Source organism: Zalophus californianus, chromosome 17 (genome assembly GCF_009762305.2).
Source record: "Zalophus californianus isolate mZalCal1 chromosome 17, mZalCal1.pri.v2, whole genome shotgun sequence".
Lineage (NCBI taxonomy): Eukaryota > Metazoa > Chordata > Mammalia > Carnivora > Otariidae > Zalophus > Zalophus californianus.
Window position 1 is genome coordinate 50,950,054 of NC_045611.1, and position 14,207 is coordinate 50,964,260.

The window sequence follows — 14,207 nt, forward strand, 5'->3', positions numbered from 1 at the left end:
CATCCCCCCAAAACCAACGGCCATAATACGTTCTCAATTTTTCTTCCAAAGAGAAGAAGTGCCTTATGTATACACCAGCACATCTCTCTCTCTATGTGTAGGTGCATGTATTCGTGTGAATGTATATGCACCTGTAGGTGCATATGTGTGTGTATATGTGTGTAGATGTTTGTACGTATGTGTATGTGTGTATATGTGCATATATACGTAATGCATGTGTATGTATACTTATGGGTGGACATATGCACATGATTATGTGTGAATAATGTATGTATATATGCGTGTGCATGTGCATGTACGTTTTGTGTTTATGTGTTATATGATTGTGTGTATGACAAGAGCAGAAGCAGTGAGGTCCCTCAAGACCTAGCTTGGAAGTCGCACTGTATCATTCTGCCTCCTGCTATTGGTCAGAGCAGTCACAAGACCCGCCCAGATCCAGGAAGCGGGACGCCGACTCCCCCTCTCAAGGGCAAAGTCACACACCGCAAAGGGCCGTGGGGGTAGGGAGGCATGCTTCATCGAGGGCGATTATTTTAACAATCCACCACAATTAATTTTTGTAATGCACTGTCAGCGCCTTACAAGTTGGGTAGTAGATTCAAAAGTGTTTATTATAAACAGGACAAGTAAATCAGGTGCATACATAAAGCAGAAACTAAAGAGCGCCGGGGACAAGAGATCACAGAAGGGGGCTTATGAGTAACCGAATTCCCTGCATCGAGGTGCAAAATTAAAGATAAAATTCTTTATTCTTTTATACTTCACATATCCGGATCAAAGATGATTCATCATGGATGTTATAGTTGGTTTTGGAGTATTTCCCCCAAATTTTAAAGTAGCAAACTTGAGATGCCTGGGTGGCTCAGTTGTTGAGTGTCTACCTTTGGCTCCGGTCACGATCCCGGGGTCCAGGGATCGAGCCCCATGTCGGGCTCCCAGCTGAGCAGGGAGCCTGCTTCTCCCTCTCCCTCTGCTGCTCCCACTGCTTGTGCTCTTTCTCTCTCTGTCAAATAAATAAATAGATAAACAAAATCTTTTTTAAAAAGGTAGCAAACTTGAATTTCTAATCATTTTTCTTGAATGAGTTGCGGCTTAAATGCAATGAAATAACTAAATATTATTTTTAAAGTTTTATTTATTTATTTTTAATATTTTATTTGAGAGAAATAGAAAGCATGAGAGAGAGCACAAGCAGCGGGGAGGGGCAGAGGCAGAGGGAGAAGCAGGCTCCCCACTGAGCAGGGACCCCCCCCCCCCCATGCGATGTGGGACTTGATCCCAGGACTCTGGGATCATGACCTGAGCTGAAGGCAGACGCTTAATGGACTGAGTCACCAAGACGCCCTAAAGTTCTATTTATTTAAATAATCTCTACATGGGCCTGGCGCTCATGACCCCAAGATCAAGAGTCATGCGCTTTTCTGACTGAGCCAGCCAGGCACCCCTTAAATTTAGTTCTTAATAGTTATTTTATATAATGTTATGAATACTAGTACACTCAATCATTCAAAAAGATTAGAATCATAATAAATCACAATAAAGTCCAATCTTTATTGTTTGTTCTTTTATTTAAAAAATCAGTTTCGGCTTTGGCATTATGTCCTTAAATGTGTATCGCAAAAAAAAAAAAAACCCACAAAAAAACAAACCACCAAAATGTGTGTGGCCACCACATTCTTAATATTTGCATCTACTTCTCTCTTTAAATATGTGTAAGCCCTTCATAGTTGTCTTTGTCACAAAATCAGCAGCTTTTACAATAATCATTTATTATTTTAGCATCTTAAAGTACAAATTATTGTTTTATATTTCAACCGAAAACTTTTCAACATACAAAGAGCATGAGGAGATTTTTGCTCCTCATTACATCAAGAATTCAATTAACATTTGGACAATGTGTGTTGAGATAATGACAGTAGATGGAAATCATCTGCCTGGTCCCCACCACTAATGGGATTAGGGAGATGATCACCTAGACAACCATAGCATCACTGATCTGTTGGGTTTAACGGGGTAGAAATGCCTGCTTGGCTCTCCAAAGCCTGAGGCCAAACTTTTACACCTTTGTGAAATAGACCATGCTGATCCTGCCATAAATCTCATTGTTTCCTACCCTTTTCCATAGGTGTTTTGCCTCTGAGTTCTGTCCCTGTTGCTGTGTAGAAATATCATTTATTAACTTCCAGTTCTGGAAAGTGAAAGGGAAGGAAGTGACTCTTTGTCCCGTCCTCTTTCGTGATGACTGGAGCTCTAGCAGCCATAGTGGGCCATGAGGTGGAAGATATCTGACAGAGAATTGGCAGAGCCACAAGTTAAAAGGAGCTTGGGTCTCTCATGATTGTGGAGCCACATAGCAGCCCTGAGCTGTTAGCCTTCAGATTTCAATCTCTCTCTCTCATACATTAAGTAGTCATATCTTTGACTTGAGTGATGTACTAAAGGCATTTTCTTACCATGCTCAAAGACTGTTAACATTTCCAAAAGAAACATCACAGGCATTGTGATGGGAGATTTTGCCAGTTTCTTTTTCTTCTTTATAATTTTCTATATAAAAACAAAACTAGTGTTTTAAACCTTTTGCTTATTTATCTTGGAAGTCAGTTTTCCTTAGGTCTATACAAAGGACACAAGATAGCAAAATTAATCACAACTGGCATTTGAACCCCTGGCTTCCAAACAGTACTCATCAGAACTCATTGTGTTTGTTCCTTGACTTTTGTGACTAAGGATCCAAATTGTTATATTCCACAATTCATAGAACTACACTAATGCTTTCAGTGCTTTGGAAAACTGGATTTGAGGAGTGGGAGCTATCAAATGCTTCTGGCTAAGAAGCAGACAGACCTACGGGGTCTCCCACTGTGAAAGTTTCCCCCAAGAATTCTTTGCAGCCTTCCTGACCTTCCTGACGGCAATGGAAGGAACCAGGTCTACAAACCATCAGGAAGACTCCCCTAGATCAAGGGCATCTCAAGATCCTTAATGTGAGGGGCACCTGGGTGGCTCAGTCGGTTAGGCCTCTGTCTTCAGCTCAGGTCATGATCTCAGGGTCCTGGAATCGAGTCCTACATTGCACTCCCTGCTCAGAGGGGAGCCTGCTTCTCCTTCTCCTCCCCACTTGCTATCTCTGTCTCCCTCTCTCTCAAATAAATAAATCAAATCTTAAAAAAAAAAAAAAGATTCTTAACGTGGTCCCGTCTGGGAGGTCCCTTTTGCCAAGTGAGACAACAGGGTTCTGAGGATTAGCACGTGGCTGTCTTTGGAAGCCTTTATTCAATTACAATTCCTCAAGTTAGATCCTGCAAATGCCCTGCAGTGCTGATATTTGAACCCAGGTCCCACTCACTCCACAATCCCCAGTCCATCATCCCTCACCGTGACTGCGGGAGAGGGCCCACCACAGGCCCTGCATTCTCTGGTGCTCAGGCTCAACTTCCCACACTGCTTCGGAGGCCCTCCAAACGTGGGGCGCAGGCTTCCCTCCAACCCCACAGCTCCACTCCCCTGCCACAGGACTCCTGTTCCTGGAATGGAACTTGTTTGCTTTGGACTTTGGCCTGTGAACACCCTTCCGGGCCTTTCCTCCCCCTCAGCCTGGAGGACACGCTCGGTTCCCAGAGTTTAGCTCATGCAGATCCGGGTGGTCGGTTGGAAGGACAAGGGCCAGTCAGCGCCAGATCACAAGGGGAACGACAGCGGATGTGCAAATGGACCGTGGACTGGGGAAGGGGCCACACTACTCCCCCCAACCCCTGCAAAAGCCATTCCCTGCCCCCATGCAGGGGGAAAAAAAACAAAAAACAAAAAACAAACCCAACCTCAAACAGCCAGCCTCCTGATTTCACAGAAAATCCAGTACCACAGACCTCAAGTGTGAAACCCACTCTTTTTTCTAGTAAATTTTCCTCTCCAAGGCGGTGGCTGGTGGCTCTCCTCTCTCCTTCAACCTTCAGGTGCCCCTACTGCCACCCCAAACCCCAGCTGCGGGTCTCCCATCTTCCTTTATTAAGAACAGAGCCCGGTGTGGGGGTGGGGGAGATCAGTGAGCACAGACACTATGTGGTAGAACCTAGACTGGGGATTCTGCTGCCTGACTTCAAGGGGCCTCGCCTCTTAGCAGCTGCTTGACCTTGGGGAAGGCACTTTACTACTTTTTCCTGTGTAACACCTCTCCTGGCTTTTCTTTAAAAAACAGTGCCATACACGTTGCTTTATTATGTAAGCAATACTTCTTGAGGATTTCAGCACATCATTTCGTAGAAAGGGAATCTTTCCATATCAGAGTAGAGAGAACTCTCTCCATATATCTCTATCTCTATCTCTAGCTAGCCAGCTAACATCTATCTATCTATAATCCATTCTACGGATGCTAAACTGTCCTCTGTGAATGGATACTTGGTCTAACTGCAATCTTTTGCTATAAGTCTCTTTGCTTTTCAAATTCACATTCTCGGGGTTCTCCCGTCCCTCCCCTCCTATACAATCCCTTCCTATGATTTCTCTTCTGCCTGACATTGATCCCCAGTGGGGACCTGGGGGCTGAGCCTGGGCCATTTTCTCTCCCCTCTGAACACTCTCTATCTAGATGATCTCATCCAGCCCAGTGGCTTAAAATACCTCCCATGTCCCCATGACTTCTAAATTTATGTCCCTGCTCTATGTCTCCCCTGAACTCCGGGCTTGTATGTCTAACTCTGCTTGGATGTCTGCTAGGCGTATCAAATTCAAGACCTCTAAAAATGGGATTCCTGATCTCCCAGCTCATTTCTCCCTAAAGCTTCCCCATCACGGTGAATGGACTCACCATCATTCAGGCCAAAAATGGAGTCATTAAAAAAATTTTTTTTAATTTATTTACTCTTTTAAAATTTTATTTTATTTATTTGACAGAGAGAGACACAGCGAGAGAGGGAACACAAGCAGGGGGAGTGGGAGAGGGAGAAGCAGGCTTCCCGCGGAGCAGGGAGCCCGATGCGGGGCTTGATCCCAGGACCCTGGGATCATGACCTGAGCCGAAGGCAGACGCTTAACGACTGAGCCACCCAGGGGCCCCCAAAATTTCTTTTTTAATTGAGGTGCAGTTCACATACTAAAACTGAACCTTTTTTTTTTTTTTGAAAATGAACCATTTTAAAGTGTGCCTAAGCAGCATTTAGTACATTCACCATCTTGTGCAACCAGCATCTCTAATTCCAAGAATTGTCATCACCCCCAAAGGAAATCCTGTCCATTCTCCCCTGCTCAGTCCTGGCAACCACTAATCCACTTTCTACCTCCGGATTTACCTATGTTGGATATCTTTTTAAGGATTTTTAAAAATTTTATTTATGTGTGAGAGAGAGAAAGCATGTGAACTCACACAAGTGGGGGGAGGGGTAGAGGGAGAGGGAGAAGCCGGCTCCCCGCTGAGCTGGGAGCCCAACTTGGGGCTCGATCCCAAGACCCCAGGATCAGGACCTGAGTCGAAGGCATACCTATGTTGGATATCTAATCCAAGTGGAATCATACAACATGTGGTCTTTTGTGTCTGGCCTCTTTGACTTAGCATGATGTCTTCAAGTTTCATCCATCTTGTAGTGGGGTCAGTACTTCATTCATACGCTGGCGATCAGAACACATCTTCATGATAATTACAGGGCTTCTCCATCTGACCGTAAACAGGCTGACCTCGTCTGTCCTAACCACCAGACCGAGCTCCTAAAAGCAGAGCTTGTCTCACTCACTCAAGTATGCCCAGCACGTTGCCCAGAGCCTGGAACAAGGAAACTTCTCAGTCAATATTGGGGGATCGAATAAATGAACCATTCTGTCTCCTGCTTCTCAACTTGGAACGTGCACAATCCCAGGGAAATACAACGGAGCCCCAAGGATTCATTAATCTATGACATACTTTTTTTTAACATCCGTCACTACACATAGTTATAAAATTTTTTTTCCTTATGATGCAAATTTTTAAGATCTACTCTCTTAGCAACTTTCAAATACACAATACGGTAGTACTAACCATAGTTACCATACTGTACCTTACATCCCCAGGATTTATTTATCCTGTAACAGGAAGTGTATACCTTTTGACTACTTTAACTTATCCCCCAGCTCTGGCAACCACTAAAATACTTTCTGTATCTAGGAGTTCATTTTGGGTTGTTTTGGGTTTTTTTGTTTTAAGATTCCACATATAAGTGAGATCATAAGGTATTCGTCTTTCTCTGTCGTATTTCACTTAACGTAATGCTTTCAAGATCCATCCATGTTGTTTCAAATGGCATAATTTCCTTCTTTTTTTTAAAGATTTTATTTATTTATTTATTTGAGAGAGAGAGCATGAGCAGGGGGAGGGGCAGAGGGAGAGGCAGACTCCCCACTGAGCAGGGAGCCCAGTGCGATGCGGGACTCGATCCCAACACCCTAGGATCATGACCTGAGTCAAAGGCAGATGCTTAACTGACTGAGCCACCCAGGCGCCCCGATTTTTAATGGCTGAGTAATACTTATGTATATATGAATTCATGTATATATACCACATTTTCTTTATCCATTCATTCACACACACAGTGGGGAGAGGGGGGGCGCAGCCTGGCTGGGAGGGGGCTGGAGACTCTGTGAGGGGGGCACAGCCTGGGTGCCCCCTCCCAGCCAGGTTGCGCTCCCCCCCAACTCCTCCTGTGGGGGAGTTCAACACAGAAGTGAAGGTTTCTGTGCTCAGGATGACCTGGGATCTCCAGCATTAGTCAGTGTTTAAATCCTTCTGTGGAAAAAAAAATTAAATAAAAAAAAAAAACCCTCTGTGGAGAATAATTCAAAGATGTTGAAGGCTGAATTAATATTTTTTAAAAAAGTTAATGGTGGGGTGCCTGGGTGGCTCAGTCGTTAAGCGTCTGCCTTCGGCTCAGGGCATGATCCCAGGGTCCTGGGATTGAGCCCTGCAGCGGGCTCCCCTGCTTGGAGGGAAGCCTGCTTCTCCCTCTCCCACTCCCCCTGCTTGTGTTCCCTCTCTCACTGTCTCTCTCTCTGTCAGATAAATAGATAAAATCTTAAAAAAAAAAGTTAATGGTGTAACGGAAAATTAGGCATCTCAAATTCTAGCACCTACAGAGACAAGGTAGATAATGTAGGTGCATACGTGGAGCAGGGTGGGGTGCAATTGGGGCTGATAGATCTGTGAAAAACTAGAGAGCAGGCACTCCATTAAAGAGAGGCAGAAGCTTCTCGGCCTCAACAGATTTTAATAGGATGAGAATGAGAGTCTATTTTGACAGATTCTTTCATTTTTAAGGGAAGTCAGAAATCTGTATTTTCTTCTGTAGGCTTGCAGTTGGTGGCCTCTGACCCAAACAATTCCCTCCAGCTAACAATGGACCATCCCCAAGACGCTGTCCAAGGTCACTCTATCTATGCCTGGCATTCTCACTGAGGTTACACACCAATCATTCAGTACGGGCGCTCACAGATGGGTGGGGGGGCCATCGTGAGGTGCTAGGTGTAGGGTCTCCTGGAGAGGCCAAATGTGTAGTTCAGGTTGACTTCCAGTTAAAAGGGCTTTTTGCATCCTGGGTCACCCCCAGGTCCCTGTCAGTCCTGCCCTCAAGTTCACACATTGTACTTGTCCCGTCAGCTCCCAGGATGACCCAGAGGAGGAAATACTTTGAGAGTTGGAGAGGTGTTTTTGAAATTTAGGAGAGAGAGAGAGAGAGAGAGAAGAGAAATTTCATAATAAATGCTAGCCCAATATTGTGCCTACGTAATATAATATAATCATGGTCACGATAATTATAAGGTGTGAAAAAGACAAAGCAAAATGTTGAATGGAGTAAACACTTGGGAATCTTTCCTTGTTAATGAAGATGCATTTTGGATACAAGTTACAGAAAATTGTTTTAAGCTTAAAACAATCAAGACAATATGCAGATTACATTAATTACAAATCAATAAGGAAAATGTGACAATCTAATTTTTTTTAAAGTGAAAGACTTTAACAGACTTCACAAAATATCCAAATGGCCAACATGCCTCTGAAAAAGTATCCTTAGTGTCACTGGCCATCAGGAACATTCAAATTAAAAACACAACGAGATTCCACTCCGGAGACATCACAAGGAGATACACACCTGAGTTGCCAAAGTGGAAAATTCTGGCAACAGCTAGTGTCAGTGAGGATATGAAGGAACTGGAACTCTCTAGGGGAGTATAAAATGATACAATTACTTTGGGAAACTCGGAGTATCTACTACAGCTTAGCATCTGCCTAGGCGTATAACCAACAGATCCGGATGTATATGGTCACCAAGAAACGTGGAGTACATAATATGTGATTCCATTTATGTAAAATTAAAAAAACCAGAAAAAAAGGATCTGTGCCATTGAAAGTCAGGAATGTGGCTACCCTTGACAGGATATAGTGACTTGGAGAAAGCAGAGGACACCCTTCTGGGGATGCTGATGATGTTCATTTATTGGATTTGGGTACTGGTTACATAATGTGTTCAGTTTATAGATTTTCCTTTATAACTTGTGCACTTCTCATTATAAATGTTGTATTTCACTTAAAAAGTTAAAAAAAGATTTTCCGCGCTCGAGTCACCGCGCGCCGGCGGCCTCCAGAAGCTGGTATGTCGACTGTCCTGCAGAGCATCGAGCGGCTGTCCAGTCGGGTGGTGCGCGTCCTGGGCTGTAACCCGGGACCCATGACCCTGCAGGGCACCAACACCTACTTGGTAGGGATCGGCACCAGGAGAATCCTCATTGACACTGGAGAACCAGCAATTCCAGAATACATCAGCTGTTTAAAGCAGGCTCTGACTGAATTTAACGCAACAATCCAGGAAATCATAGTGACTCATTGGCACCGTGATCATACTGGGGGCATAGGAAATATTTGTAAAAACATCAATAATGACACTGCATATTGCATTAAAAAACTCCCACGGATTCCTCCAAGAGAAGAAATTATAGGAGATGGAAAGCAACAGTATGTTTATCTGGAAGATGGAGATGTGATTAAAACTGAAGGTGCCACTCTCAGAGTTATACACACACCTGGCCACACTGATGATCATATGGCTCTACTTTTAGAAGAGGAGAATGCAATCTTTTCTGGAGATTGCATCCTAGGGGAAGGAACAACTATATTTGAAGACCTCTATGATTATATGAACTCCCTAAAACAGCTATTGAAACTCAAAGCTGATATTATATATCCAGGACATGGCCCAGTAATTCATAATGCTGAAGCTAAAATTCTAGAATACATTGCTCACAGGAATATCCGAGAACAGCAAATTCTTACATTGTTTCGTGATAATTTTGAAAAATCATTTACAGCAATGGAGATTGTAAAAAACATTCACAAGAATACTCCTGAGCATTTATATAAAATGGCTGAACATAATGTCTTGCTGCATTTGAAAAAATTAAAAAAAGAAGGAAAAATACTTAGCAACACAGATCCTGAGAAGAAATGGAAAGCTAATCTTTAGTTTCAGATTAATGAAAGCTTTTGTTGGTTTTATTTTTAGAGAATGGTATGTTTTCTTAACTATAATTATTTATAGGGAATATAGAGTATAGAACATTGAAAATAATCCTAAGTATACTTTAAAATAATGTCTTATTCCTTCTAAAATATATATTACATTTTACATGTATAATATAGCTTGCTTATCTAATCTGAGTGTTACAACATTTTACCAAAAATTCAGAATCCAACAGTTTATCCATGTTCAACAGATTTATGGTTACTTTAAAAATAATAAAATTTATATAAGTTAAAAAAAAAAAAAAAAAGTTAAAAAAAAAGTTTCAGAGGGATAGGTTTCAGGCATGGTTTGATCCAGAAGTATGTGATGACGTCAGGACAATGGCTTGGTTTCTCTGTGATTCAGCTCTGCTTTCCTCTGGATGTGGAATTCATCCTCAGAATGGCTTCTTTCATGGTTTCAAGATGACCTCTTGCAGCTCCCATATTTATTATTTCACATCTAGGAGGAAAGAGTATATTTCTCCTCATCAACTAGTCTCAAATATCTGAAACTTCATTCTAATTGGACTGAGTTCAGGTATCCAGCCCTTCACCAATCTCTGTGAGTAGGGAGACAAAACACACTGATTGGCTTAGGCCTGGGTTACCTAGGTGACCATTTCTGAACCAATCACTGTGGCGGGGGGGTGGGATTATGCTGATTAGTTCCAGCCATTCATAGACCCAGTCTGAAGCTGGGAGTTTGGAGGATATTGATCCAACTCAAACCTGATGGCTTTTAATTACTGGCATAGGAAGGGGAGAAATGGACATCGTGAAGGTGATCACATGTGCAGGGCATTTCTTTTTTTCTAAAAATATATTTGAAGCAATCACAAAGTTACAGGAAAGTTGCAAGTACAGTACAAAGAACTCTTTTCCTTCCTGAACCATTTTGTGAGAAAATTGCCAGTGTGGTGCCCTGAATGTTGTTGCGTGTGTCCTACAAACAAGGATATTCCAAGGTAAAGACTCTTGTTCCCTTTGATTCGTTTTATGTGAGACAACGTACAGCCCACATTATTCCACCCAAACTTTCCATTTATGCATTTATTAATATCTCCACAGACTCGTGGATTTTTATTTTATCAAGGGGTTTATGATCTCACTTTTTAACATTGATCCTCAAATTGTCCCAGATTTGGCCAGCGGGAGCCCTTCAAGCTGGCTCTCTGTCCTTCCACCTGTTCTCATCATTCTTTGAGCATTTCCTTACTTTCTGACGGCCCCGCCCCGCCCCCCCCCCCCCCCGCGCCAAAAAAAAGGATGTTCCAGGCTCCTCTTGTATCTTCTCTGTCCCCTCTCCCCTGGAATCAGCCATTTTCTCTAAGGAGAAGGGAGGGTGCTTTTGAAGGCAAGGTGGCTGACCCCTCACCCCTGAGTGACCCCCTTGGACTCTGATTTCAATGCGGCTGGCCCCGGCCAATGGCAGAGGCGATGCTCCAGCGGTTGCCATGGAGACTTCTGGGCCGCAGAGCCGCGGAAGGAGGCAATGACGTCACTGCGGGAGCAAGTGCAGAGACCACATCCTTGTCTTCGCCGGGGCCACAGGGCACTGAGGGCAGCCTCTGGGCCAGCCGCGGGAGACCAGCCACCCTGCTTTCTGGGCCCCCATCCACGACACCCCGGTGGCCGCAGCCCCAGGGAGACCCGCTGTCCCAGATCTGCTGAGACCGCTACGACGGGTGAGACCTTTGGAGAACATCGCGAAGAAAGGAGAGGTGCATCCTCAGACCCTCCTCGGTGTGGCCTTGCCCAGACTCGGGACCCACGAGCCAGCTGGCAGACGCCGCCTCTGTGTCACTGTGCGTAAGTCCCTGGGCATTCCCAAGAGCCCTCTCGGGGGAAGGTTACAGAGGGCTGGACACTGCAGCCCTGCGGGCAGGGCCAGTGACATCCTCCACTAGAAAGAGAAATCGGGCCCGTGAGGCCTCTCTCCTACTTAGCCTTTGGGAAGGGATCGTGGCATCCTGGATAATTTTGTGGATTCTCGAGGCAGCTCAGGTGTGCACCAGCGAGCATACTCCTGCCTCCGAGAGCTGGGCAAGATGCTCTTCGGGGTCAAGGACATTGCTCTGTTGGAGCACGGGTGCAAGGCGCTCGAGGTGGACAGTTACAAGTCCCTGATGATTCTGGGTATACCGGAAGACTGCAACCATGAGGAGTTCGAAGAGATCATACGGGTCCCCCTGAAGCCCCTGGGCAAGTTCGAAGTGGCCGGGAAGGCGTTTCTGGAGGAAGAGAGATCCAAGGCAGCCATCATTAGGCTGGAGGAGGACATCAATTATGCCGTGATCCCCAGGGAGATCAAGGGCAAGGGCGGCATGTGGAGAGTGGTCTACATGCCCCGGAAGCAGGACATAGAATTCCTGACCAAGCTGAACCTCTTCCTGCAGAGCGAGGGCAGGACGGTGGAGGATGTGGCCCGGGTCCTGAGGCAGGAACTGTGCCCAACAGTGACGGGCCCCAGAGAGCTGCCTGCCAGAAAGTGCCCGGCGCCTGGGCCAGGGGAGAAGGCGGGGGCCGGGGCCCCCGCGGGCGCCGACGGGGCGCCACCTCTGGCCTCGGTGGAGAAGCAGAGCAAGACTGGAGATGACAAGAGAGGCAAGCGAAAGCACAAGAAAAGCCGTCGACGGCACCATGCATCTGACAAGAAGCTGTGAGGTGAGGTGGGGAGGGCGCAAGGGGCGGCAGGGTGAGGGGAGGTGTCATCTGAGTGGGGGCGGGGGAAATGACCGAAAGGGGAGGTAGCCTTTGAATTAGTTTGGGGAATTTGAGTGAGTGTGGAGAGTATGGGGGGGGGGGGAGTATGACTCAGGTGTGTGGGTCACTTTGAATGAGAATGGGTGTCATCTGAGTGATGGGGAACATTTGACAAGTGTGAGTGACGGGAGGGCATTTTGATCTGCGTTAACTTGTGAGTTACATCTGAGTGATGGGGGTAACGTCTGGTTGAGCGTGGGCCATTCATTCATTCATTCATTCTGCAGATATCTATTGCACGCAAATCCAACACAGATCCCTGCCTTCATGGCACTCATAGAGACTGGGGAACATGTGAGTTACTGGGGTACATCGGAGTGGACATGGGTACCATTTGAGTAGGTGTAGGTAGTATCTGTAGGTTGAGTATGGATCACTCAGTCACTCAACAAATGTTTTCTGAGTGCCCACAGTGTACCAGATGCTGTTTCAGGCACTGGGCATACAGTAGGGAACAAATAGACCCAAATCTTGCCCTCGTGGCACTCATATTAATATCTGAGTAGGTGAGGGGAACATCTGAGTTACTTGAATACATGAGTGAGCGTGGTACCATTTGTGTGTGTGGGTAGCATCTGAGTCTGAACGTAACATATGAGTTAGAGCGGGTAATATCTGAGTAGTTGTGGGCAACATGTAACTGTGGGAGCAACATCTGAGCGTGTGTATTATTTGAGTGGGTGAGGGTCACTTTTGAGTGAAGAACCCGCAAACAACGTCTAACAACCTGGAGACCCCAAGGGACCAGCTGGGAGGTCACAGTCCTGGCAGAGAAGCACATCATCCCCACTGTTGCCGTGGAGACCTTGGGCTGTCTCCCCCTCCCCGCCCTGCGTGAGCAGGTGTTTGAAGGAAACGGAAGAGGAAGAAAAGGGTCGGGGACTCCAAGGGTTTGCAGAAGGTCTCTTGCCAGAGTTGAGGAAAAGCCAAGCAGGAGGACCATGTCGGGGAGATCCCTGCTCTGGAGAAAAGCTGCTATCCCCCCCTCAGCACCCTCTGAGTCCTGATGTCGGGGACAGCCCCTCTTGCTGAGTATGTGTTGCCAGGAAGAGACACAGACCCTTCTAGATATGGGCCCTGCTGGAGATCCTGCCATTGCAAAGTCTAGACCTGTTTTTTTGGTCTTTTAAAAGGATGGACCTTGAAGGTACTTCTGGCACAAACTCGTCCCGAGTCCCTGATTTGCAGAAACCATGCCTGACGAAGTGAGTTGCCTGCTTGCCACACCTGAGGAGCTCAGGGCTCTGTGTTTGACTCTGTCAAAACTGTCGCTGTCCTGTACACACTCAGTCTCCTTTACAAGGGATGGTCAGACATGGGACTCTTCTGCTCCGATTGGCCCCTGGGGTTAGGATATGGGTCTCCCCAAATTCAATTCCAGAAGCTCTGACTTGGGCAGAGGGGGCACCCCACCCTAAAGAACAAAAGGCAAGATTTTCAGGAAATAGTCCAAAAGTAGGTAAATAATTAAGAGGTCACCTTCAAGAGTTACCCATTAACGGCATTAACTTTGAGTCCCCCGTGATGGTGAAGAACAACAAAAACAAAGAAATGAATCAGGTAAAATCCAAATGTCCATGGGTAGACAGAGCTCTTATTCAGGGCCCCCGGGCTGCATATTTGCAAACTTCCATTAGTTCAGGGATTTGCAACGGTTTGGGCTGAATTTCTTTGGTTTTTAAAAAATGCAATTTACATACACACTCAGAAGCTCAGATTCTCACCTACCAAATCGTGATAGTGGAGACCCCCAACGTATTACTGTGGTGGGCATCAGTCACATCTGTGAATTCCAGCATCCAACCCCTCTTCTTTTTTCTGTGAGGCTACTCCCTGAGGCCCCCCCTAGCAGAGCCAAAAGGTGGAGATTCTCTCTCTACCCACCCCTTCACCTTGGCAGCCAGGGTGCAGGCAAAGGACCCAC

General features: G+C 45.7%; 3 protein-coding genes across 7 annotated transcripts in view; all 3 read left to right on the forward strand.

The window, feature by feature from the left end:
• The window catches only part of CCDC8 (coiled-coil domain containing 8), a 46,583-nt gene that overhangs the window by 19,853 nt on the left and 12,523 nt on the right, over window positions 1-14,207 (forward strand). The window contains exons 1-2 of one of the 5 annotated variants that reach the window (XM_027618175.2): window positions 10,870-12,184; window positions 13,417-13,488. The exons of 3 other annotated variants lie outside the window; for them this stretch is intronic. The gene's annotated coding sequence lies outside the window, so the exon portion shown is untranslated. Of the gene's footprint in view, window positions 1-10,869; window positions 12,185-12,316; window positions 13,489-14,207 lie in introns of those variants that run through there. One more of the 5 variants, XM_027618176.2, reaches the window with a different exon arrangement.
• LOC118356434 (endoribonuclease LACTB2) lies at window positions 8,576-9,763 on the forward strand. Its single transcript, XM_035724992.1, has one exon. The coding sequence runs from the start codon at window positions 8,613-8,615 to the stop codon at window positions 9,477-9,479; it is 867 nt and encodes a 288-aa protein (XP_035580885.1). The 5' UTR covers window positions 8,576-8,612; the 3' UTR covers window positions 9,480-9,763.
• Window positions 11,569-12,183, forward strand: LOC113936339 (paraneoplastic antigen-like protein 8C). Its single transcript, XM_027619392.1, has one exon. It carries the CDS (start codon window positions 11,569-11,571, stop codon window positions 12,181-12,183), a length of 615 nt encoding a protein of 204 aa, XP_027475193.1.

What these genes read in the sequence shown, in the direction of transcription:
- LOC118356434 (XM_035724992.1), top strand. Translation starts at nt 8,613, where the DNA reads ATGTCGACTGTCCTGCAGAGCATCGAGCGGCTGTCCAGTCGGGTGGTG.
- LOC113936339 (XM_027619392.1), top strand. Translation starts at nt 11,569, where the DNA reads ATGCTCTTCGGGGTCAAGGACATTGCTCTGTTGGAGCACGGGTGCAAG.